The 25,963-nt window shown below is 42.5% G+C and overlaps 1 protein-coding gene across 1 annotated transcript in view; it reads left to right on the top strand.

Annotated features, from left to right (window-relative positions):
• The window catches only part of LOC144260179 (collagen alpha-4(VI) chain-like), a 56,102-nt gene extending 34,083 nt beyond the window's left edge, over positions 1–22,019 (top strand). Inside the window, 7 exon segments of the mRNA XM_077808735.1 lie at positions 1,154–1,198; positions 1,286–1,339; positions 3,706–3,771; positions 5,123–5,176; positions 6,141–6,193; positions 20,324–20,386; positions 21,992–22,019. Of these exon segments, the coding sequence (XP_077664861.1) occupies positions 1,154–1,198; positions 1,286–1,339; positions 3,706–3,771; positions 5,123–5,176; positions 6,141–6,193; positions 20,324–20,386; positions 21,992–22,019 (363 nt within the window).
• Positions 22,020–25,963: the final 3,944 nt, after the last annotated feature.

The following is a 25,963-nucleotide window of genomic DNA, read 5'->3' as shown; positions in this document are numbered from 1 at the left end:
CAGGAGTTTCCCCACTGACATTTATGTCTTGTAGCTGTAAATCTTCAGGACAATTACATTCAAATGTCAAATTCTTCATCTGAACAGCAAGTTCACATTACAAGCTTCTGAGGTTTGGGTTGCTATTTTATAAGACATTGTCTTCCAGAAATGGCTGATACTTGCTCTGATTTTTTTAGTGATATGATCTCAGCTGCAATACAAAAAGGTGACTGTAGATTGTGTAATGTATTAGTCCTACCAGTCCTGTAAAAAAACAACTCCTGGCTGAAGAATTTCAGTTATGAAGGACTGAATGGACTACTTTCAGATCCCATTAACCCTTTTCTGAGATCAACCAGAGGAATCATTGGCTTTCCACTGGATCTGACTAGGTCATCCTCTCAGAGCTCTTAGCCCTTGCTGCCCTGGGAAAGGAGTAATCAAAAGCAGGTGTCTCAACACTAATTACACACCCATCAGATTGGCTCTAAGAATGTTTGGATAAATGACATCTTTAACACAACATGGAGGCATTCACAGTTTTGAGTGAAGCTGTTTTAGAGTCAAAGTATCAAAATCCACCCTGATGCCAATAAACAGAATTCTATTAAAACAATCCATTAAAATGGATTGCCTTTATTTGTCCCAAAGTCTACAAAACTCTTACATAGTTTGTACTTCCAGTAAAGAGATGTTTTTCTAAGAGAAATGCTCTAGGAATTATTTTGGGGAAGTTTCCTAGTCTGTGTTATACAGGAGGTCATCTTTGAATCCATAAATAATCTATGAATTGTTACCAGCTGTTAAGTATAACAACCACAATATAAAATGCCCTAAAAAGTACACAGTACACTGTAAATAAGTAAAACAACTGAGCACCAAAAATACAAGAGAACCTAAATGCTAGATCAAATGCAAACTGATTATATACTGGAAGCTGTTGAGATTTTAAGGATGCTGCAAGTGGTAAAGGAGATGTGAAAAAATGACAGATGGCAAAGTGAAGAGGGTTCTTCTTCTTGAAGAAGTTCATATTTTTAATAACTATTATTCTTACTTTTGAAAGTATTCAAAAGCATGTTAGGTGCTTTACTGTACATATAGAAAGACAGGTTCCTCGCCCCCAAAGGCTCACTAGTGTGCTAATGTGGATTTTTATTTATACCAACAGGGTGAAGATGGTGAAAATGGAATTGATAGGATTGATGGATCAGAGGTAACCTTTATTCACATGTACTGAATTAAATGAATGAGGTTCACCTGAAAGAAAGAACATTGTTTGTTTGTATTTTTATTTTTCTAGGGAAAACGAGGATCTCCTGGATCTTCTGGAGAAAAAGGCAGCGCAGGAAGACAGGTAAAATGTCTTTAGCCCTGATGGAAGCTTCTGTCACCTTTCCAACCTTTACTGCCAAATCTGCAACCTCTGTGACCTCTTAACAGCTGCACATTCTCTAATTATTTGATATAAACTGCTTAGATATATTTTAAGTGCAAAAGCCAGATTCTCATCTGGTGCAAATCAGTGTAGCTCCATTGATTTAATAGAGTTATGCAAATTTATGGCAGTGAGGATCTGGCCCTAAAGATCTAACGATGACATTAATACTGTAGCTCTCTACCTGTATTCTAATTGTATGTGCTTTCTTCATGACTTAAGGGTAGAAAAGGACCTAGAGGAGAATTGGGTGAGCGTGGAGAGCCTGGTCTAAGAGGAGACCATGTAAGTAAAGTCTGTGGTATCTCTTAACTTTTGACAGGCTGAAAAGACTTTCAGTGAAGTGAATAGCAATAGAGCTTTTAACCTTCATCTTTGAGTCCAGATTTGTCATGTTAAGTCCAGATTTTGGTGATGAAGTTGCCTCAAATGTCAATTTTGTTGTAACGTTTGAGGGCATCCTGATAATCCTGGACCAAGCACTACCCTGCTGAGGAAATTGGGAATAGAACTGGTCAGGAATTTTTATGATTAAATGGCTTTTGGTTGGAAAATGCCAGTTTGATAAAACTGAAACATTTTGTGGAAATGTATCAGTTTCTCAAGTCTAGGGTGGAATTTCTGGTCAGAGAGAGAAATCCCCACCTCAGAATATCCAACAGACCTGTGGTTAGGGAACTCAGTTGGGATGTGGAAGACGCAGATTTAGTTCCTTGCTATGAGTCAGACAGACCAGGGACTTTTAGTTATTCCAGGGAGGGGGGTCTCTCTCTTTCTCACTCTCTCTCTGATGGTATTTTTGCTGGATGGAAAAACTATTTCCTGCCTGTCTCTGATAGGGAATTTTGAGAGTTCCCCTCTCATTAATGGCTGGAGGTTTGGCACCTGAAATCTGTGGATGCCCCAAGATACATACCCATCTTAATAATACCAGAAAGGGGCAGGAGCACAGGCCTCACTGCTTCCTTATCCATGGTAACACAGCCCCTTCTGTAGCCATCCTGGCATGCAATCCCTACTTGCTGGCTGAACTGAAACCCCATCCTCTAAACAGATTTGCAGCCATCTGGAGGAGTTACTGCTTATTCCACTAGAAGAAACTCGGGGGCTGATTTCTGGTTGGAAATGTACACTGATGGTGAGAGCAGCTGCTTTTTGACTTCACCCTTCCTTGTTATGAACTGCAGAGCCCTAATCTTATGGAGTGGCTTCAGCCGTGTCTGAGGACCAGGAGTTAGAATGCAGTGGAGGCTCTGCTCTCTTCACACCATAGGTTGAGGACCTTTACAGGTGCATTTTGCAGCCCTTTTCTCCAAATAGCAAAGAATATCATGTGGCTCCTGCCAGTTTCTAATCTCAGTTAAGACGGGAACACTGTCAGATGTCCTAGTAACAATCAGGGAAATCCTGGCCCCACTGAAGCAAATGAGAATTTAGCCATTGTCATGACTTCAGTGGATTTCAGTCAGTATTTCATTCCCTGAGTCCAACTGTATTGTATTCAAAGAGGACAATATTTGTGCGTAATTCAATTTGTTTCAGGATAAAATCTTGCTGAAAATCACTGATTATGTTCTTACCAGCACATGTAAACCCCTGCTTTTGCAGGGATGTGGCTGTTGGGCCAGTTAATCCACCATCTGAACAGTCTCCCTTGTGCAACCAATGAAACTGTTGCATACAAATTAGCTCTAGGGTAAAGGTAGGATGGGTTGAGTTACCTCTTATATCACAATGGTCTGGGACTCTAGGCATGTCTTAGACACGGAGCTACTGTAGCTGTACACTGCACAGGTGTTGTTTGTAAAGACAAAATGGCTGAGAACTTACAATTTGTGTGTTAACAGACCGTGAATCCCAGTGATGAATGAACCTGGTGATATTCTTAACAGAAAAGAACTCTCAGCCATGCATGTAGCTGTTTCCATCACTTCCACTGACTCAGTAGACATTTTAGGCTTCAATGAATGACAAACAGTGACAATCCTGGAATCTTATTATGTAGACCCTGCGTAATTATACCTAAACAGACAGATCAACCATTTAATTACAAGCTTGAATTCATTGCCCATCCAGATACTTACTTTTCATCTCTTTGGGCAAAGAGCTTTTCGTTTTTGATTGTGGAAATGCATCTGCAGAGGCCTCTTGCTACCGTCATCTTCTGAATAAATCCTTTTTTATTATTATTATTACTCTGCTCCTATTTCCGTATCCTGCCTTTGCAGCTACACTAACAAAGAGGAAATTACCGAAAATAATTAACATCGTCTTGACTTTTTCAGGGGGATCCCGGAATTAACAACAATGTCTCTGGTCCAGAGGATGAAAAAGGAAAGCCAGGGCAGGAGGTAAACACAGCTTTGCACTGTTAAGGGCTAACAGGGCTGTGTGGGGAGGAGACCTGTGTGTTTCTTAGAGGGTTGAGTTCTATCAGTTGTTGGGGGTGAGCTGCTATTTAATTTTATGTTACTTTATAACCTGTGTCTGCAGCACGTAGGGCTTTGGAGAGGTGTGCCCCTTTTTTATTATTGTATCAATCCATAGAAACGCCATGCTGTGCCTACAGCTGGTAACATTTTTGTGCTTGCTGATGATGTCGAATGCAGTTTGACCAGAAGGAAGATCATTTGTAATTTGTTACCTGGATTCAGCATGAATATATTTCTGCAGAAGACTTCTCAGGGTGGATTGAGCCACCAACTTCATTTCTCATAGGACTCTAATGAGTGAAATACCATGGATTTCTCATACTATATTGCTTAGAAAAAAAATAAATCAAGAATTCTGAATACCAAAATCATCCTTGTAAGCTTGCTAAAAATGATTTATTCCTTAAGAGAAGACTGAACTCCTTTCTGATCTGTTTCTTCAGATTTGGATATATGCTTACAAAATGTCTTCTGAATCCTTTCTGGTTAAATTAGATTTGCTGTAAGCGCATAGGGGTAGGAACTTGAAACTTAGTATATGTGTGTACAGTGGCCCTGATCCTGATAGGCAATGATGCAGTACAAATAAAATAACCAAAGAAGCTCTGGCCATAGTTCCTCATTTCTTGATTTCCAAGCTGTAAGGAAGGGTTTATCTATATTCTATTCAAATACCAAAGTTAGAGATACAGTAGGTATAGGCATATCCATATGAAATCTGGTCACATCTCAAAAACTCCTTGGTCTACGGGAAGCTGATTCACTGTGTGAAAATATATCTAGGATCTAATCCAAAGACCATTAAAGTCAATGGAAACCCCCCAGTTGCCTTCAGTGGGCTTTGGATCAGGCCCCAGACCTTAAGAAGTTGTCCTTTTTGCATAATCGCTTTTCAGAGAAAAGCTGCACTTTAATAAATTCCTGACAACAAAAGTCACTGCTTTCTGATTAATCTTTCCTCAGAATCCCCACCATCTGCTTTCTCTGGAAGACAGGGACAGACAAAAGATCCCACAAAAGCCTTTGTCTAATCTCAGATGGTTATGGTTGAAGGGTTGGAACCGAAAGGCAGACCAGTTCCTTCTGACTAGATACTTTTAATTAACCACATTTTCCACAGAACTAGGTCTAACAAATGCTGTGCTTTGAGTGATTACAATCCAATTAGAGGAAAAAATTTCCAGGAAAAATATCAAAGAAGGGCTATAAAAAGAAATATGTGTACTTGATATTTTTTTTAAAAGGCTGATTGTGTCTTTTCATTTTGCAGGGAGAACCGGGAACAGATGGAGTGCCAGGAGAGTTCGATGAAGAGGGCACTGATGTAAGAGCAGTTATCCTTATGGAATGGAAGTAGCTGATCCATAGTTGAGGATGCAGTGATGTTGCCATTTATAAGCCCTATTTTGCTCCCCACTTTTTTATCCACACAAAAAATCTACACCAAAGGAATATTGGCCTCAAGTTTGGAAGGGTTGGTCTGTGATGGAGGTACTGTCTTCTGCCAAATTTTAAATATATCGTACAAGGAATTCCTGATTTATGACCACCATTGAGCCTTGCGCTCAGTGGGGACCTTGGACCCTCCATGAGCCTTAGAAACTTGGGAAAGTCACCAAAGACAAGCCTAATCCTTCCTCACCTACCCATGAGCCTTAGTAAGCTTCTTACTCCCCCACAAGCCTATATAAGCTCATTGGGAGCTGACAAGCCTATTTTGACTCACTGGAGTCAGAGGAGCCTATTAAGGCTGAGGGGACATTTGCTGAACCACCTCCATCTCCCAGGAAATGGAGTCAATGAACCTGCTAATGCTCAGGAATGGGCTGCTTACTGGTCCCTCCTAATCTGGACTTGAGGTTAGCTCCCAAAAGGCCTCCATGATGTTTAACAGTGTCACTATAGTCATGAAGGAAGCTAAGAAGAGCAGAGTACTTAGGGGAGTAATGCAGTCCCCACTGCCCAACATGGATGGAACCAGGACTCTCCTTCTGCTGACCTTAGCAGTGGGGATAGGGAATGGGGAAGTCATCCTGGAGAAGGCAGTTTAGATACCTTCCTTCTGAATTTCCTACATTTCTAATGACTGTATTTTGATAAATGTAATACTTTTGTAAAGTTTCTACCCTTAATTTACTGATATGAACACTCAACTTCAATTTCACTTAACCAAGGTTTTTTGTCTGGGAATAGCCATTTCCCCACCATTAATGTACCATGTTTGGCTCCAGGGCCATTATTTTTCATTTACTGGTCATAGTTCTGGATAAATTGCGCTTGTCTTTTAGGGTGCAGAAGGTCGGAGAGGTCCCCAGGGCTTAAAGGTCAGTGATCATTACTGGTATATGCTATGTGTACATAGCTATCTCTCAAGTCTGAGCTTTTGCCTGTCTTAGAGGGGATATTTTCAGTGTGATCACAGAAACTGAACACAAGTATTTAATAATCAGGAAGTCCATTGCAAGCCTACTCAGCCTTTAGGTCCCAGGAAGCACGTGACCAGCAGTCTTTTTGATTTGGAAGGAGCAAAAATGTAAAGGAGAATCTTAGCTTTCTCTGAAATAAAAGCCTGTTTCTAGCTCATTTTTTGTGATGGTAGCCTTGTCAATGTAAACTGACATCAGCTGAGGTAAGTCAGTCACTTAGGTTATAAGGAATGGGCAGCTGGGCTCATTCCTGCAACACAAGGCTGAGGGACCTGATGATTTTCTCCCTAGTCCTTACCTGAAAACACACACTACTACGTAAAATGACCCCATTAAATGTGGGGTATGTCCAAAGAATCTTTATGCCAGCCCTGTGTATTGCGATGTGATAATGGAGAACAGGAATTGGTCATGTTTGGTGTAAAGCAACAAAATGCCATCTTGCAGCCTTGCTCAACAAATGCTTAAGTTGTCTCTGGTTTCAGAATCAAATCCAGAAAGCAGATGTCCAAATTTCCCACTGGGATATGCATGTGGAACTTCCATTTTAACTGATGAAATTTGCATATGGATAGCCAAAGTCAGAATTTTGCCTCTGTGGTGTATATAGGATAACACTGTTCAGTGGATGGTTTGTTTCTTTTAAAGCTAAACCAAGGGACTGGTGCCATTTCTATCAAATAATGGAGCTATAACCACTGCTCGATAAGAATGTGAGAATTTTCTAGCTTCTAAGGCTTACACATTTTTCAACCAGTTAAAAATTAAAAAGTTAGTGAGGGGAAATAGCTGACCACTGAGAAGAAGGGAGGCAGGCTGGTGCAGATCCATTATATTAAGCCTCCTTAAAACCAACACAAAACTTGGCTGAAGGTTTGTGAATATCTGCACTACTGTTGACAAGGCAAGACAGAGATGAGTGATTCCTTCTACGTCTGCTTTGCCTTGCCCTGCGCGTGTTCCAGAGTTCCCTCTTCTTCCACTACAGGGTTACCAACAATGAGACCTGATTGGAAATTTTCCAACAAAACAGTTTTGTTGGAAAATGGCAATGAGTCAAACCTGAGAAGTTTTGTGACAACACTTTAGGTTAAATGAAGTTTCATTGAGTCACAAGCAGAGTTCCAACAGAACCCTGTTATTTCCTTGCCAGCTCACTTAGTGGGCTGTTGGGGACAGTCTGCCCCAGGGCCAGGGACCCCAAGGCTTCCCGTCTCCCAGTATCAGAATGAGGAGCCTGGAAACCCTGGGAGCCTTGGTTCTGATTGTGGTTTGTCTTCTAGCTCTGTGGCAGGGAGCCTGGAAGTCCTGAAAATGCAGATCTCAGGACATCCAGGCTCTCTCCTGCTGAGGTGGGAGCCTAAAAGCCCTGGGAGCCCTGGCTCCGAGCTTAGTGTGGGTTCCAGATTCCTGCCACTGGAACCAGGAGTGTGGCAACCCAGGGAGCCTTCTGAGCCCCAGCTCAAGCCCTGGCTCTCAGGGTCTAGGGCCTGGCATTGCATCAGGTAGCCTGGAAGCAGTAAGAGCCCTGACTTGAGCTGTGGCTCTCAGGGTTCCAGACTCCCAGCCACAGAGCAAGACACCTGGGCCAGCTGGTTCCCCAGGCTGCCTGACTTTTGGGTCAGCTTGCTGCCCAAGCTGTGGGAGCTGGGGAGCCAGCTGGCCTGGGAGTTTGGAAGCCCTCTGGGCCCTGTGGTCTGCCCTGGAGCTGGGGGGCACTGGAATCTGGGAAGCATATTTGATTTTGGAAAGACTGTGTTTCAAAATGGAAATGTTTGGACTCTCCAGTTAGCAGGAAATTTTGAAATGGCAGAATTTCCCCATGAACTGAGAATTTCAAATTTCATCCAGCTCTGAGCACCCGCAACACATGAGCTGCTTCTGGCGTTCATAAAAATAACACACAGGATTGAAGCCGGCCAAGGAAGAGAAATTCCAAGTGCTGGAATGCTGATGGTCTTGATTAGGGATAGTAGATATGCATCTGAGACATAGAAATATAAGACAGGACTGGACCACCTGGGTCACTAAGTCCAGTCCCCTGCTATCATAGATGACCCATCATACAATCCCATTTGTAAATTTATCAAGCTTCATCTTAAAGCTGGGTAGGTTGTTTGACCCCACTACTTCTGTTGGAGGGTTGTTCCAGAACCTCATTCCTCTGATGGTTAGAAACCTTTTTGTAATTTCCAGCCTAAATTGATTCAGGGCAAGTTTATAATAATTTGTTCTCCAAACTGGTTGTTAGTTTTAAATGAAGCTGCCTTAAAAACAAACAAACAAAAATAGCCCCCCCCACCCCCCCCAAAAAAAATCAAAAGCTGTGCTCTGATTGCAAGTAGAACTAGCAAATCAGCTCCAAGATATTAAAATACAGAATTCTGTGAATTACAGCGGACAGAGAATTCCAGGAACTAGTGGAATTTATGGGAAAAATTAACTTCCAAACTATTGGGCCCAGATCTGTTACAGGAATAGATTGAACACAATTGTACTACAGTAATTACTACTGATTGGAGGTGCCAGGAAAGAACCTTAAAGCACAATCTGAAAAAAATGTATCTCCCTTATAAAACCATTAGCAGTTTAACCCCTGCGATGCAACAAAGAAGAGAAACACTGTAGAGAGATTTAATTGATGAAGACATTTCTGTCTCCATTCTATCGCTGGTTAAGTTTTAGGTAGTGTTCTTGAAAAAGAATTGTTTATCTCAGGAGTCACTTCAACCATGCAGTTACCAAAGAAAATCTGAAAGCAGATGGATCTAATAAATGAGCTGGCAAAAGTAAAATAACACTAAAGAAATTCAAGAAGGTTCCATGATTTTAAAGGCAGGGAAACAAACCCTCCCCATGGCACCTTAAGAAAATATAGTGGGACTGTGATGATGTTTATAAACCAGGACTTTGCTTATTCTGCTTGCATGTTATATCCTTTTGCCCTACCCGTCTTCTGTCTTGTCTGCTTAGGTTTTATGCTCTTAAGGGCAGAGACCATATTACTCTGTAGAGCACCTAGCACAGTAAGGTCCTGTTCTTGGTTGACCTCTACGTGCTCCTTCAGTGCAAATAATGATGTTAGTGATGTGTGACCAGTCACTTCGTAAACTATAGTGCCTCAATAGGCATGTCTTAATGTAATTCTTCATATGTTTTGGATAATATTAATTTTTCTGATTTTTCATTTCTCCTTTTACTAGTCTGCATCTTTCTCTAGATCTCACCAAGCAATTTCCCAGAGCTGTTCGCTTGTGTGTCTTAACAAAAATTAAATGTAAAGAAGCTTTGCGCTTTTGCCTCTGGCTCTATGGCACTATCTTCAGGCTAAGATTGTGCCTTTAGGGCCCTGCTCTACACTGCAGGAGAGAGCAGAGCACCACCACCTTATTGAATACATGATGCTATACATGGCTGCTATCTCTGACAAAATGGTAAGAGACAGGTTCTTTCCTGATTTACACCTTGTGCAATCCCCTTCATTCCAATTCATGCAGATGTGGTTCCAGTGATTAAGAACTGCATGGGGGTGGGTTTGGTGTAGTAGGGCAGTTAGCACACTTCCAGTCACTGGACTCAAGTAGCAATTGTGGTACAGCTGTTCCACAGCAGTGTAGCTTTTCTTCAGGTTGGGTGTATGTGTGTGTGGAGTTAGCCCCTCAGAAATCCATTGCCGTTCCCCTGGAAATAGCTGCTGAGTTTTACACGAGTTTGTCACGTTTCCCCCCATATGCACAGGATAGGCACTGAAATGCTTACTTGCTTCTTATTCTGGCAGCATTTCCATTAGGGAGCATGAGAAAGGTCTAAGGGCTGCCGGGTTTCTCAAACATAAGCAAAATAATGCTGTGAATAAATTTAAATTGAGTGCCAAGCACAAAGAGGAACTTAATAAATAACAATAGCATCCAAAATTGAATAAAACATTAATTTATGCAAAGAAAATGTAGGCTACAGAAGAGTCCCTTCAATGGCATAACACTGTCTTCAGCCAACCAGTCTTTGAATAGATATACAGTCCTACTGAGTTTTTGTCCTTCTGCACTTCCCAGTAGCTTATGGGGTCTCTTTGTTGGTGGAGGTGGATCTCACGCACTGATCTTTGGCTTGCTATGAGCTGTTGTGAGGCATCGCGAGTTTGTGACATCAGGGGCAGTCTGATTCAAATTCAGTATCCAGGGGAACATGACAGCTGCAGTCTGGTTTCCAGGTGACCCCTCAGATAGTGCCTTTTATCACATTCCTACTTCACAACTTGCCGTGTGAGTTTATATCTAAATATGAAACCTGTCTCACTGGCTTCCTGGCCAGGAACCCCCCGGGGCTGGAATCCGTTACAAGCATTTTGGCCTTTGATGCTGTGTGGCAATGGTATCCAAGAGACTGAATGTCAGCTGAGGGTACCCAGAGTCCAGCATCCCTCACCCTCAGCATGTACCCCCGGCAGGGTAGGTTGGAGGGAGTGGCACAGGAGATGATTATGGCAGCTCTGCACCATTTGGGAGCTGCTGTATGCCAGGGACCCAATTCCGGATCCAGCCACTGTCCAGCCCTTTTTCACTACCAGAGTTGAATCTGATCCTATGTGTTTATGACCGTTCTTGGGGCACCCAGAACTGTGAGACACCTTGATAGCCCCTGCCTCCGCCATGAGGGGAGTCTTTCTTGTGCCTGGCTGGATGTCAGCTCTGTAATAGCACCAGTCCTTCAGCCACTCCAGAGCTTTCCTCTGGGCTATGCCAGCTCTGTCTTCAATTTGTAGGTTAAAAGTAGGTGCACCCCAGTCCCTGAGTCCTTTTGAATCATTCCCCTGGATATCCAGCCCCTGACACTGGCTACTCTCAGAAATCCCAGATCTTCTGCTCCCAAAGGCACAGTGTCCCTAGTGTACCAGTGTTACCTTAAATTACTACTCCTGTAAACTACACAGCACTTATGAGCACTTATAATGAAACAAAAATAGGTCTATTTAAGAAGGGTAAAGACTTAACTAGAAACGAGAGACAGTGATGGAAATGGCTACAATACAAAACAAAATCATAACCTGACTCTACCTTTATTAATTGTTACCTTTCCTATCTAATAGAGTAGGCTTTCCCCTGCCCCCGCCTCCCAGAGTTCAATCTGTTGCAGAGCTGGCTGGTTCCACAAGAAGCAGGCCCCAACATTCACAAAAACATCCCAGCTCCACATGGGGTTTTCCTCAGTGAATGGATACAGACTGCTTCTCCCTCTCATGTTACACTGAAAAAAGCCTTTTGTTTCTATTCACGGACAGGGCAAAGCCCTGTCTTGTTATAATGTTTTTTTTTTTTTTTTACCGTTAAGAGGTTTTGATGCTTTGCCTCTGATGATTTTGCACGTCTTAGTATTGTGAAAGGCTAAACAATAGAGCTTTGCATTGCATCACCAGCTAAACAGGACGAGATGACAGCTCCAATGGGGCCATCACTCAGCTACACTATCCCCTGGTGACTAACTTTTACTCCAAGTCTCTAAAGCATATTTTCAATATAAATACAGTATTCCTTAAATATTACCCACACACATATCTTGCAATGATTATAAATCTTGACAAGTTACAAGCCTTCTGTAGTTACCTAACATGTTTTGCTTTATGGATAAATATTCTGCAAGATGTGCTTGGTGTAGTGAGTTTGTCAGGTCTGAGGTGAGAGTTGTTTGCTAAGAAAAGGGGGTCTCTGTGCCACAGTATTCCCTTCTTTTCATTTTCAGGGTCAATTTTTTGCTCTACATTACTCTTTTTTTCTCCTTGATTCTGGGGTCTCCTATCTTTTCTGGCTTCTAAGCCCTTTTCCCTTGTTGTGTTTAAGGCTCCTCTGTCTCTGTCTTTCATGATCTTTCCACTGTACCTACTGATATGGTCACTTACCTACCTACAATGCATCCTGAGGCTGCTCACTTAATCAGTTGTACCTTTCATTTTGTCACTGGTCTTTGCTACTGCTCCTGCCACCACCCCTCATCTGAGTTCATTCACTTGCATTTTCTATTTCCGTCCATCTTGTTTGCCTACCCACTAAGGCTACGTCTACACTGCAGTCGGAGGTGTGACTGCCGCATGGGCAGACATACCTGAGCTAGCTTTGATCTGAATAACGTGGGCAGCAGTACAAGCTGTACAAACCCGCTCAGGATCCTGGGATGTACTTGAGTGGCTAGCCCATGCTGCTGCGGCTTCGCTGCTATTGTTATTCAAGCTAGGCCAGAATGTCTACTTGTACTGCAGTCAGACCTCAGACTGTAGCACAAGTCTTAGGAAACATCTTCACTGTGATAAAAGACCCATAGGACAGACATGGCTAGCCCAGGTCAGCTGTCTCAGGCTGGGGCTGTGGGGCCATAAAATTGCAGTGTAGATGTTTTGGCTGGGGTTGGAACCCTGGCTCTGGGACTCTTCTTTGCGGGTCTGAGATCTGTGCTCCAGCCCAGGCCTGAATGTTCATACTACAATTTGATAGCCCATCAGCCTGAGCCCTGTGAGCCCAAGTCAGCTCATCCAGGCCAACTGTGAGTGTTTTATTGCAGTGTTGACATATCCTAAGAGTCTAATCCAAAATCCATTGAACTCAGCGAGGAGTCTTTCCACTGGCTTCACTGGGCTTTGAATCAGGCCCTACTTTCTAAAGGATTAGGCCTAATCATAGAGTCATAGAATATTAGGGTTGGAAGAGACTCAGGAAGTCATCTAGTCCAATCCCCTGCTCAAAGCAGAACCAACACCAACTAAATCATCCCAGCCAAGTCTTTGTAAAGCCAGGCCTTAAAAACGTCTAAGGATGGAGATTCTACCACCTCCCTAGGTAACTCATTCCAGCGCTTCACTACCCCCTAGCGAAATAGTGTTTCCTAATATCCAACCTAGACCTCCCGCACTGCAACTTGAGACCATTGCTCCTTGTTCTGTCATCTGGTACCACTGAGAACAGCCTAGCTCCATCCTCTTTGGAACCTCCCTTCAGGTAGTTGAAGGCTGCTATCAAATCCTCTGTCACTCTTCCTCTCTGCAGACTAAATAGCCCCAGTTCCCTCAGCCTCTTCAGGGTTGTGAGTTCAATCCTTGAGGGGGCCGTTTAGGGATCTGGGGCAAAAATTGGGGATTGGCCCTGCTTTGAGCAGGGGTTTGGACTAGATGACCTTCTGAGGTCCCTTCCAACCCTGATATTCTACGATTCTAAGTCATGTGCCCCAGCCCCCTAATCATTTTCATTGTCCTGCACTGGACTGTCTCCAATTTGTCCACATCCCTTCTGTAGTGTGGGAACCAAAATTGGACCTTAAGGCAGGTTACAAGAATGATCAACTGTTACTCAGCTACCCTTTCCCTCAGACAGCCTTAAAAAGACAGAGCTTTAATCTTATGCCTTATTTAAGAAGTTTTGGATTTAAAGCCTGCTGTATCTTGTGACTTTCTAGTGAACACGTTACAGTGGTATCTGGGGGCTTCCTTGGAAAGGATAAGACATTTTCAGAATTGATCTACTGTTCCTGTGACAAATGCTTAATTTAAAATGTTGCAGAAAGACTGGGTATTTAAAATGAAATATTACACATTAGTATTGCTGCCTCTGAATTTCCTTTATATAGAATTCCCCTTTAGTCTCTTTCTTAATCACTGCCTTTGGTGTCAATAAACCTTGTCTTAGGTCTTTTCTACTTGGTGTGGCTGTGTGGTGTGCTGTCCTGGGGGTGTGAATTGTAGAGCTCTTGCGCTTTAAATGCCAATTTGTAAACCCTACTGGTGCAAACTAAAGGATACCTAGTTTGCATTGATGTAGTCCTGTTACAAACAGAAAATTACATTCTTTCCTGGTGCCCCTTTTTTGGGGGGTGGTGGTGTGGGAGGTGTCACTGCAGGAAATCTAAGTGATTTAAGACTGCATCTTGCTCTAGGGCTTCAGCCAAAAAGTAATAATTGATGTTCTGTGAGATTAACAGGTCAGTTTTAAGACCATTACAAATCACAGCTTTAGAGAATGGGGCAGGGGATGAGGGGTGTTGTCATTTGTCTGGCTGTACTATGTGGTATGTGGTGCTAGTAAGCAATGGAGTTCTAATGTGGTTGTCAGAGAAAATGTTGACCTTTCTTCATAAAATCATTGGGTGCAGAAACGGACAAGTCCTTTTAGGGCAGTTGTCTCTAATGCACAGCCATCCCTTCAGAAAGTCAGGGGGCAAAGCTGGGCCCACAACTGAGAACTTTGCACACGAATTACAATGGTGTCAATTCCTCTTAATTACTTACATCCCAGCTTTTCAAAATAGAATAGCCCTCTGTGTGAATTAATGGGCATTCAGGGCTAAGGCCTCTGCCCGGACTGAAAGCTTCCAGCAATAGTGGAGATGCTCCTTGCTTGCTATTGCAATTGTAGGGTAGCAGCAGCCCTCTGACCATCTGTGTGCTGGGATGCAGAGAACACAGCTGCACAGCACACTAGTGCAGGGGGACCCACATGCTGCTCCCAGCAAGCAGAATCGCCCGGCCTCTACTGCATCTAGTGTCTTCAGCAGCCCTTCTTTAGACCACAGGATTTGGCTCTTGAAATAAACAGCATAGGAAAGTTTTGCTCCTACTAGATCAGGCAGCCTGGAGGATTTTGTGTTTAAAACAAACAAACAAACAAAAAACCAATGCCGTTCAAATGAAGACAGATATTAGTGTTTTGTGATCCAGGCTGACAAAACTTCTGATGTCTTTTAATTGCACAGAGAGGGCCAAAACGGCACTCACTAATGTCCATGCAGTTTTATGATTTTTAATGGCTTCTAAGAGGTGCTAAACCGACAGCACTAGAGTTAAAGTGGTACAAAAAAATAAAGTACTTTGCCATCCAGCAGCAACATGGCACTTTTTCACTATTTTCTGTAAAGGAAAATGTTTTGGAGTTTCACCTCCAATCAGCTTCTGCGTTCCATGAAAACAAAAAAGGCAGACTTTAAATACTTTGTGACAATGACTTTTTGATTACAAGAAGTACAAAAGGCAGCCATTCTGAGACAGCGATAACCAGTGGGCAGAAAGACAGTAAGTCTGCTAGAGCCTAGGAGAAGATGTGTGCATTGTACACATGAACAACACTACTAGTTTTAGGTAAGGTTGCAAAGGAAAAGAGATAGTGTTAAGGAAGAATAGAGAAATAAAGAAAAAAGGGAAACACATAAGAAAAAGAGAGAGTTATCTCTGGGCCTGATCCAAAGCCCATTGAAGTCAGTAGAAAGACTCCCATTGATTTCAATGGGCTTTGGGTCCAACTCCAGTGTGCCTTTTCTCATACAAGGCAGCCTTGTATGAGAAAATCATGCATACAGCAAAATATAGAGGGGGACACATTTTTCTACAGCTGGCATTGTATCAGATGCCCAATGTTGCAGTATCTTAACTTTGTCTACCACTAGGTTTGTTCAGATCCACGTGTTTTTTTTTTTTTCCTTTGATTTCCTTCCCAGTTCAGTCATAGTATGAAGAATTCTTCAGAACTGTGGAGTATAGTATTTTAAATCCAATTTTTCCCAGGACTTGTTTTTTTTGGAATTGCCTGAGTTCCACAGAATCCTTGGACATATGTTTATAATTTCCCCAATGAAAGACCACTTCCAGTATTCTCCAGAACTGCTTAGATCTAACCCATATACTTGACTCAGTCCAACAGAGACAATATGAAGAGATCTTTCTTATGGATATCAGTTGAACTGACTCATGTGCAGATGCCAGCTTTATGTGAGTGACACTCCACTGCTGATCTTAAAAACTAACAACTTAATTTTTCCACAGAGATTTGGGATGCAGCTTTCTGAGCAACTGGAATTAAACTGGGAGGCATATACCGGTGCCCAGCTTTGGGAAAACTCTCAGTGCTGGGCTAGATTCTGAACAGTCCAATAGAGGTGTGCATGTGGAGGGGGAAGAAGACTCAAGAAACTCTCCACTCCCACCACCCTTGTCGCCTCTGTGCTGTGGCTAGTGATAATTCTTGCATTGACTGAGTGGGCTGCACTAGATTAGTGCTGACATTGGCCTGTTGAAACGAATTCATCACCATGTGAAACAAATACAACTAGCCTTTCCTACTCCCTCTTCTCCATCCATCTCAGACCCCAAAACAAGAAAAAGGCTACCTGGCCCACTCTCTTTTCAGCTGATGTTTCTTCAGTGGTGGTTGCTGCTTGCAAATCACTGTAGCTTTCTGTAAATGGCAGTAATATTGCTTGATCAGTTTATTTGTAGATGTAAACATGTCATGAAGTAAAGTGTTTTTTTTTTTTTTCTCACTTTCTGGCAGGGTGGGCAAGGAGATCGTGGGGAACAGAGGTCTCCCTACCAACACTACAGAAAGAAGGATTCTAGGTGGACTCCTCCTGAAGGTCGAAACAGCAGACTGGACTTCTACATAGAGTGCTTCCGGCGACGTGCACGGGCTGAAATTGTGGAAAAGCAGCATCACTTGCCCCATAACCTCAGCCATGCGGAACGCAATGCCATCCACAGCCTCAGAAACAACTCTGACATCATAATCAAAAAGGCTGACAAAGGAGGTGCTGTTGTCATCATGAATAGGTCGGAATATGAACAAGAGGCTGCTCGGCAGCTCTCCAACACGAGTTTCTACAAGCCATTACCCTATGATCCCACTGAGAGTTACCAAAAGCAACTACAGCATTTGCTCAAGAAACTTCCTGAAAAAGCACAAGATCAAATCCGCACAGACACACCCCTGGAACCCCGACCTGGGATATTCTATCTACTACCCAAGATCCATAAACCTGGAAATCCTGGGCGCCCCATCATCTCAGGCATTGGCACCCTGACAGCAGGATTGTCTGGCTATGTAGACTCCCTCCTCAGGCCCTATGCTACCAGCACTCCCAGCTACCTTCGAGACACCACTGACTTCCTGAGGAAACTTCAATCCATCGGTGATCTTCCTGATAACACCATCCTGGCCACTATGGATGTAGAAGCCCTCTACACCAACATTCCACACAAAGATGGACTACAAGCCGTCAGGAACACTATCCCCGATAATGTCACGGCTAACCTGGTGGCTGAACTTTGTGACTTTGTCCTTACCCATAACTATTTCACATTTGGGGACAATGTATACCTTCAGATCAGCGGCACTGCTATGGGGACCCGCATGGCCCCACAGTATGCCAACATTTTTATGGCTGATTTAGAACAACGCTTCCTCAGCTCTCGTCCCCTAAAGCCCCTACTCTACTTGCGCTATATTGATGACATCTTCATCATCTGGACCCATGGAAAAGAAGCCCTTGAAGAATTCCACCATGATTTCAACAATTTCCATCCCACCACCAACCTCAGCCTGGTCCAGTCCACACAAGAGATCCACTTCCTGGACACTACAGTGCTAATAAACAATGGTCACATAAACACCACCCTATACCGGAAACCTACTGACCGCTATTCCTACCTGCATGCCTCCAGCTTTCACCCTGACCACACCACACGATCCATCGTCTACAGCCAAGCTCTGCGATACAACCGCATTTGCTCCAACCCCTCAGACAGAGACAAACACCTACAAGATCTCTGTCAAGCTTTCTTACAACTACAATACCCACCTGCGGAAGTAAAGAAACAGATTGATAGAGCCAGAAGAGTTCCCAGAAGTTACCTACTACAGGACAGGCCTAACAAAGAAAATAACAGAACTCCACTAGCCGTCACCTTCAGCCCCCAACTAAAACCCCTCCAACGCATTATTAAGGATCTATAACCTATCCTAAAGGATGACCCAACACTCTCACAAATCTTGGGAGACAGGCCAGTCCTTGCCTACAGACAGCCCCGCAACCTGAAGCAAATACTCACCAACAACCACATACCACACAACAGAACCACTAACCCAGGAACTTATCCTTGCAACAAAGCCCGTTGCCAATTGTGCCCACATATCTATTCAGGGGACACCATCACAGGGCCTAATAACATCAGCCACACTATCAGAGGCTCGTTCACCTGCACATCCACCAATGTGATTTATGCCATCATGTGCCAGCAATGCCCCTCTGCCATGTACATTGGTCAAACTGGACAGTCTCTACGTAAAAGAATAAATGGACACAAATCAGATGTCAAGAATTATAACATTCATAAACCAGTCGGAGAACACTTCAATCTCTCTGGTCACGCAATCACAGACATGAAGGTCGCTATCTTAAAACAAAGAAACTTCAAATCCAGACTCCAGCGAGAAACTGCTGAATTGGAATTCATTTGCAAATTGGATACTATTAATTTAGGCTTAAATAGAGACTGGGAGTGGCGAAGTCATTATGCAAGGTAGCCTATTTCCTCTTGTTTTTTCCTACCCCCCCCCCCAGATGTTCTGGTTTAACTTGGTTTTAAACTTGGAGAGTGGTCAGTTTGGATGAGCTATTACCAGCAGGAGAGTGAGTCTGTGTGTGTATGGGGGTGGGTTTTTGGAGGGGGGTGAGGTAGTGAGAGAACCTGGATTTGTGCAGGAAATGGCCTAACTTCATTATCATGCACATTGTGTAAAGAGTTGTCACTTTGGATGGGCTATCACCAGCAGGAGAGTGAATTTGTGTGGGGGGGTGGAGGGTGAGAAAACCTGGATTTGTGCTGGAAATGGCCTAACCTGATGCTCACTTTAGATAAGCTATTACCAGCAGGACAGTGGGGTGGGAGGAGGTATTGTTTCATATCCTCTGTGTATATATAAAGTCTGCTGCAGTTTCCACGGTATGCATCTGATGAAGTGAGCTGTAGCTCACGAAAGCTCATGCTCAAATAAATTGGTTAGTCTCTAAGGTGCCACAAGTCCTCCTTTTCTTTTTGTGGGGAACCAGGTTATCCAGGAGATCCTGGCCTACGAGGCTCACAGGTAGCAGAAAGAAAGTCTGAGTTATTTTACATGACATGTATGGAGAAAGCATGCCATTAGGTTCAATTTTCTATTTTCCTTTTGGAATATTTTGTTCATACCGATTTCAAATATCCTGGGTGAAATTCTGCCCTGGCATGTTAGCAACGTTATAATTTTTTTAAAACTCCTTTATCCACCAGGGTCTAAGAGGACCACAGGGGGTCAGAGGCCCTCCTGGACCACGAGGCATACCAGGCCCTCAGGTTAGTTTTAAAGAATATATCCTTATTTTGCACCTTATGCTTGTCTACTTCTCGACAGTGTGTTTTTTCAAAATTATATTTGGATCTTTATAAATAAGATCTATGTAAGTGGAGGATTTTTTCATTCTAAAGCTTAGTAATGAACATCCAAATGAGAGAGTTACACTAGTCATTGTAGACCTTGATAATATGGTACCAAAATAATGGACTTGAAAGTCAATGTTGGTTTGTAAATCAGGAGAGAAGAGAAACTTTGTGTTACTGAGCTCTTTCATGGTTACAGTGAAAACGCTTAGGTCCAGATTCTGCTCTCAGTTATACTGGTGTATACTGGAGTAACTCCATTGCTTGCTCTGGGCGTATACCAGTGTAACTAAACCCTTTTAGTTAGTAAGAGATTTCATTTGGGAGTGGCTACAGGGACTTGCCCATGAGATTCAAGCCTGGGATCTGATGAAAGAACAGGGGACAGCATAGATGCTGTGGGCGGAATTCTGTTTTCGCTTACACTGGTGTAACACCATTGACTTCAACAGAATTACTGTGGTGTTACACCAGTGTAACTCAGTCAGGATCTGGACAAATATATCAAGATTTAGGCATAAACTTCAATTGTGTGATGAGACTCTTGCTTTCAGATCCAGTTACTTTGTGTATATATAGTCTCTATGATGCTTTAACAAATAATATCTTAGGAATATTGGAAATCTCAAAGAGTTTACATGGAAAAGAGAAAAGAATTTGCATGGCGGTCTTGCACATCACTATTACTGTGGTTCCTGAAAGCTTTGAGAAATGCCAGTAGATAGGCCAAATGTAATGAATACTTCTAGAGTCATTCCAAGCTCTGGTGAACATTAGCCATTATCTTTTTTCTAATGCATCCTTTAATTTGTGTTTCTGATTGTAGGCTAATCCAGGAGCCCCAGGTGCAGGAGGCTCTCCTGGGAATCCAGGGTCTAGAGGACCACAGGTAAGCATTTTAAGAAGTACATTGTACTTCTGCAGCACCTTTCATTCAATGATATCATTGCACTTTACAAACACAAAACCCCTCTTATATAGGTAAGTATTAGTATAGTTTACATATGGATAAATATGGGCAGCAAAGCTTAGGTCCAGTGTATTTAGGCACTTTAACTCTCTGATTCAATGGGAGTTAGGTACCTAAATATCTTTGAGGATCAGGACCTAAGTGACTTATTCGAGGTTGCCCAATCAGTGGCAGAGCTACAGTAGGATGATACATGTGGAACCTGACTTCCCATTTCTTGTTCTAACCACTAGATGCCTTGGTTCCCATCTTAGATCAATCATCATAGAGTGATCCTGGCCTGGGTCACTCACAAAAAGCTCCTGAATGCTAAGGTGCAGGTGTAACCCATAGATGAGTGTGTTACAGTTCCCCCTCTGCCCAATCTGCAGAGGATATGTGTCCATTACAACCCCAACAAGAAATCCTTGGCTCTTTAGCTCAAGTTGTAGCAGTTTATGGTTTTACAGCTGGAGGTCCTTGGATCAATCCCTTTTGTGTCAAGCAAGACAGTGGCTATCACATTGGAATCCACCAAGCATGCGTACTGTGGGGATGATTAGGTCAAGAGGATGTTAGACGAAAAGGATTGAAATCCACATTTTTAGTCTGATATCACATTAGGAGGTTTTGATTTATGGTTTGTTTCTTTGTAAGACTTTTTAGCCCCTCCTGTCCTTTCATTGAATTACCTGTGGTTATGTCTTTGATATGCAGTCTAAATCTATTAAAGAAAAGCAACAGTATCCTGTATACATGGTGTTTCATCCAAGCATTTCAAAGTACTTTACCAATATTACTTAGCTCAGCCTCCCAACTTCTCTGAAGTAGGTATTGTTAAACTCACTTTTTACAGAGATACACTGCGGTTAAGAGAGTGGAAGTGAGAAGACCAAAGCTGGGAATAGAACCTAGAAATTTTAACTCCCTGTCTCCAGCCTGTAGCCACCAGATAATGCTGCTTCCTACTGGAATAAGTCACCATCTAAGAAGTGCTGTGCCACACTCAGTCTCCTCAGTCTGGCTTTGTTATTTAGTTGGTGTGCTTCTTGCTGGAATAAACTGAGTCATGAGATAGTGGAAAGCATAAGGAATCCAACTAGAACCAAGAACATAGCTAAGAGCATACTTCACAATGACAAGCTGAATAATTCAATTCACTCTGACATCACTTGTGTTTCGTGCCAGTAGAGTTCCAGTCAGGTTCCTATTGTGATTGGTATATTTCGCTGGCCTTATTCAGGCAGTACTGCCACTGGTAACAATGGGAGTTTTGCCAGAGTAAGGCCTGTGGGATTTGGCTGCATGTGTGCACACAGCGTTGTCTGACTCGATCTGTGCCTTCCAGTTCCTATGAGAAGAAGCCCCCATAAAAGCTTTGAGTCTGGCCTGCTATTGAACTTTTACTATTTACATCTTTTAATCTGCAGAAAATGCAAGCGCAACTCTTACCCCAGTGACTAACCCTGTTGTACTAAAACCAAAATACTCCCTGGTAAGCCAAATATAAAAAGTGTAATCTCTTTTGTATTTAAATTGTAATAGGGTGAACCTGGAGATCCTGGTGAGATGAGTCTGCTGGGACCCACTGGCCCAAAGGGCATGCCTGTAAGTCTTGCTCTTCCTATTCGGGTTCTCTGTGTTAACTGCTGGGAGTTGTGAGGCCTTGCAGTTCTCATTTTCTTTTTCATTCTATTTTTGTCCATTTAGGATTTTTTAAAATCTTTTTGCTCAGTTTTCAGTCTTCTCACTAATGTCACAGCCTTCTTGGCTGGGTTATGCTGGAGGTCGGGCTAGAGGATCATCAGTGGTGTGTTCTGGTCTTAGTGTCTGTGTATCTTTATTTTGTTGCAAGGAAGATACTTGCGCTTTTTCAGCCACCCATCAGACAGAAGTGCAGAACAACTTATTCTCATCTTCAAGCAACTATCTTACAATCATATTTATTTATCTGGTATGGAGTCCAGGCAAATGAATATGCCAGTCAAGATGCAATCTCTGTACTGGACCTATCCTTCTCTCCTTTCAAGACTTCCAGGGAAAAATTCTCCTCTCATTGTGGATTGGAGAGAAGATTTTTGCCCTAGGGAGAGAGAAAATATAAGTGAGGTGCCCTGTAGATTGGAGAGGAGGATATTGGCCTTAGGCTGTATCTTCTCTTGGTGGCTTTTGCCATAGCTGCTAGACTGCGTCTGTGACACCCTCCACTACATAATCAGCCATAGCTTCTAAGGTCCCAAAATCATGAGTGCTCCTTGAGGCCAATGGAGTATTGAATTTACAGCTAATTCTACATTTGAAACTAACCGACAGTATCTTTTCCAACCTGTGCAGGGCCCAGATGGCAATAATGGGTATGATCCTGCAGGAAGCAAAGGAGGAAAGGTGAGATCAAGCAGAGGTCTTTGTCATGGAATGTCACGCCTAATAAGATACCAGTCATTTCTTTGTCGTGACAAAGGAAATTTCGGACACTATCCGAGTCCCTCCCCAGAATGCGAGAGGCTAATCCCATCCCCAGTTATGTGTACCTGTATATCAGGCTTTCTGAATTTGGAGCTGCAGCAGTGGTAGTTACCTCCACTTCTGGCATAGTGGCTCCTGGGACATCCCCATGTACTTATGCTCAGCAAGGAAGAGCTAGGGACCATCTAGCCCTAAGTTAATATTTATTTACAAAAATAATTAAATAATCTCTTCTAAAAATATAGAAACTATTTACAATAAAAGATCTAAAGTAAGGGCCAGGTCCAAAGTTGATAGAATTCTGCATAGCTCCATTGGAATCAATGGATAACTCCTCTGCACTAGTTGAGGATCTGGCCCGCTAATCTGTGAACTTCTCCCCAGATATTTGTATTTAGTAGTTGTTTTTTTGTTTTGTTTTGGGTGTGGAGACAGGAAGGGGGAAATTTGAGCAAAAACAGCTTGTGACACGCTCTCGCTCAATTCCCTTTCCTGAGTACATGGAGAGATAGCAATGATTTGCTAACAAAAAATGTGTAACACATTGCAGGGACCCATTTGAAAAATAATCTGACCATAACATTTTACAACAATACTAATTCAAAATAAATAAAAATCCTATAATATTCATTCCAATCATTATGCATATTTATTGATTGGAATAAACAGAAAACCCTGCATACAACAAAGGATGATAAAAGATTTCTGGACACCATCCAGTGAAAACTGGCTTTAAGAAATAAGAAAGTCTATCAACAAACAATATTATAATAATATTTTCCAAAAATAAATCTGAGGGGAATAGATGAGTGTCAATCTCAGAACTTGCTCCACTGCATCTGCTTTCTTCTCTGTAAATTTTTTCTCTAGTTAATCCCCAACAACTGTTCTACATAAAGGCCATACCAAAAAAAAAAAAAAAGAAATAAAAGGAAGGACAAAGGTTGGGAAGGAAGTTTTTGAAAAATATAGAAAGAACCGGCAAGCATACCCATGTTAGCTGTTAATATTGATACACATCACATTCAATGTTAGATAGTGTGTTGTGCACAAACACCACCCTGAATCTTCTCAGTCTTGATCTAAGCATGCATTAATAATTCCTTTTAGTTCCTATGTAAACAAATGGCATACCAGGTGCCATCTTCCTGGTGTCTTTTCTTCTTAGCAAAGTTTCCTAACCCCGCCCCTCCCTCTCCCTTCCCCTCCCCCCCCCGAGTCTTTTCTTTCATTAAGAGAAAGAGAAAACTCCTTCATAATTTTATGCTAGGCATACTTCAGCTAAATAATTATCTGTATTTACCAGTCTGCTGCAGTTAGCCTGAGCTTTCTAAAGGCTGATAATGACAGCTCCAATAGAAATTGTTCCCTGGAAGTTCTGAACACATTTCTATTGGTTAAATCACTTAACTCCTTGATAGCTACCTTGGGCTTTGTCTATATGAGCATCTCTCTTGTTGAACTGAAATCTGTTTAAAAAAGATTTAAACTGGTTCAAAACCTTATGTGGACATGCTTATTGCAATTTAGCTTTACTTAGTAATATAGCAACCTGCTTGGAGGGAGGAGCATGGGTTGCAGGAGGGAAGAGTTTGGAGGAGGCACTGGAAGTCAGTTGCTGTGCTCATGGCATGAATTCTAGCTGCTGTTGCAATATCACTGTCAACAGTTCTCTTCATAAAGAGTCAGTGTAGTTTTACAAGCATGGATTCCTTTCATGTTATTACCCAGCATGCTGTACATGAAACAAGGAATAAAGGAATTGCCAGACTGGATCAGACCCAAGGTCCATCTAGTCCAGTGTCCTATCCCTGCCTGTGACCAGCACCAAATGTTGGGGATTGGTCCTGCTTTGAGCAGGGGGTTGGACTAGATGACCTCCTGAGGTCCCTTCCAACCCTGATATTCTATGATTCTGTGAAATGCTCCATAGGAAGGTTTAAGCCAGGGGCTCTCAAACTGGGGATTGGGACCCCTCGGGGGTCACGGGGCTATTACATGGGGGATCGTGAGCTGTCAGCATCCACCCCAAATCCTGCTTTGCCTCCAGCATTTATAATGGTATTAAATATATAAAAACGTAATTTATAAGGGGGGATTGCACTCAGAGGCATGCTATGTGAAATGGGTCACCGGTAAAAAAAAAAAAGTTTCAGAACCACTGGTTTAAACCCTGTAGTAGGCAGAAGTGAGGTAATCTGCCCAAACATCTTATCCTTCTCTCTAAGTGCTAGAGATTAGTTCTGAAGCATGAGGTTTAATATCCCTTGCAAAAATGTTATTAAATATGTTAACTCTGGATATTCTTGTTACCAGTGTAAATATCCAGTCCCTTTTTGAACAGTTCTTGCCCTCAACAACTTTCTGCGGCCATGAGTTCCACAGCAGAAGGGGGAGCCAGGGCTCCATTCACTCCCTAGCCTTTCCCACCATTTGGGAGAGTAAATGGATAGCAATCTGCCTAATCGCTAGGTGAGCTTGGCCAGTTCTGAGCCTTATATGAGCCATACAAGGTTCCTTATTTCCCTTCTCCCTCATGGTGTGCCTGGCCAAAGCTGAGGCAGAATCTAATCCAAAAAAAGTTGGGATCCTCCTAACAACAAAGGGAACACTTAACAACAACAAAGGGATGACTTAAATATAGTCCTCTACAAAGGTTACTATAAATTGTATAGGTTCACTAGCTAACTTACACTTCATTAAATGCAATGTCTTAGGAAAACAAACCTACCATGCAAATGGAAATAAATCATTTGTGGTAGAATCATGTTTGAAGGATCTCTTGGGCAACCCCCCATTTTGATGGTTGTGTGAGAACAATCACTGTGTCCCGATTCATAAGAGAGAGCTTCCTAAATCAGACACATGCATGGGGCAATCTTACAAAGACACAGAGTGAATTCTGCTAGTTTCTTGGTCAGGAAAGGATGTACTTTAGCTCTGACTGGTACTCATGGAAGCTATTACATTTCTTACCTGCAGACAAAAAGCACACAAAAGATTGTGAAATGATTTCCTTTCTTTGAAGTAAACATAAACACGACAACAACA

This window comes from Eretmochelys imbricata, chromosome 2, assembly GCF_965152235.1.
Source record: "Eretmochelys imbricata isolate rEreImb1 chromosome 2, rEreImb1.hap1, whole genome shotgun sequence".
NCBI lineage: Eukaryota > Metazoa > Chordata > Testudines > Cheloniidae > Eretmochelys > Eretmochelys imbricata.
This window is presented reverse-complemented; position numbering and strand designations above follow the sequence as displayed.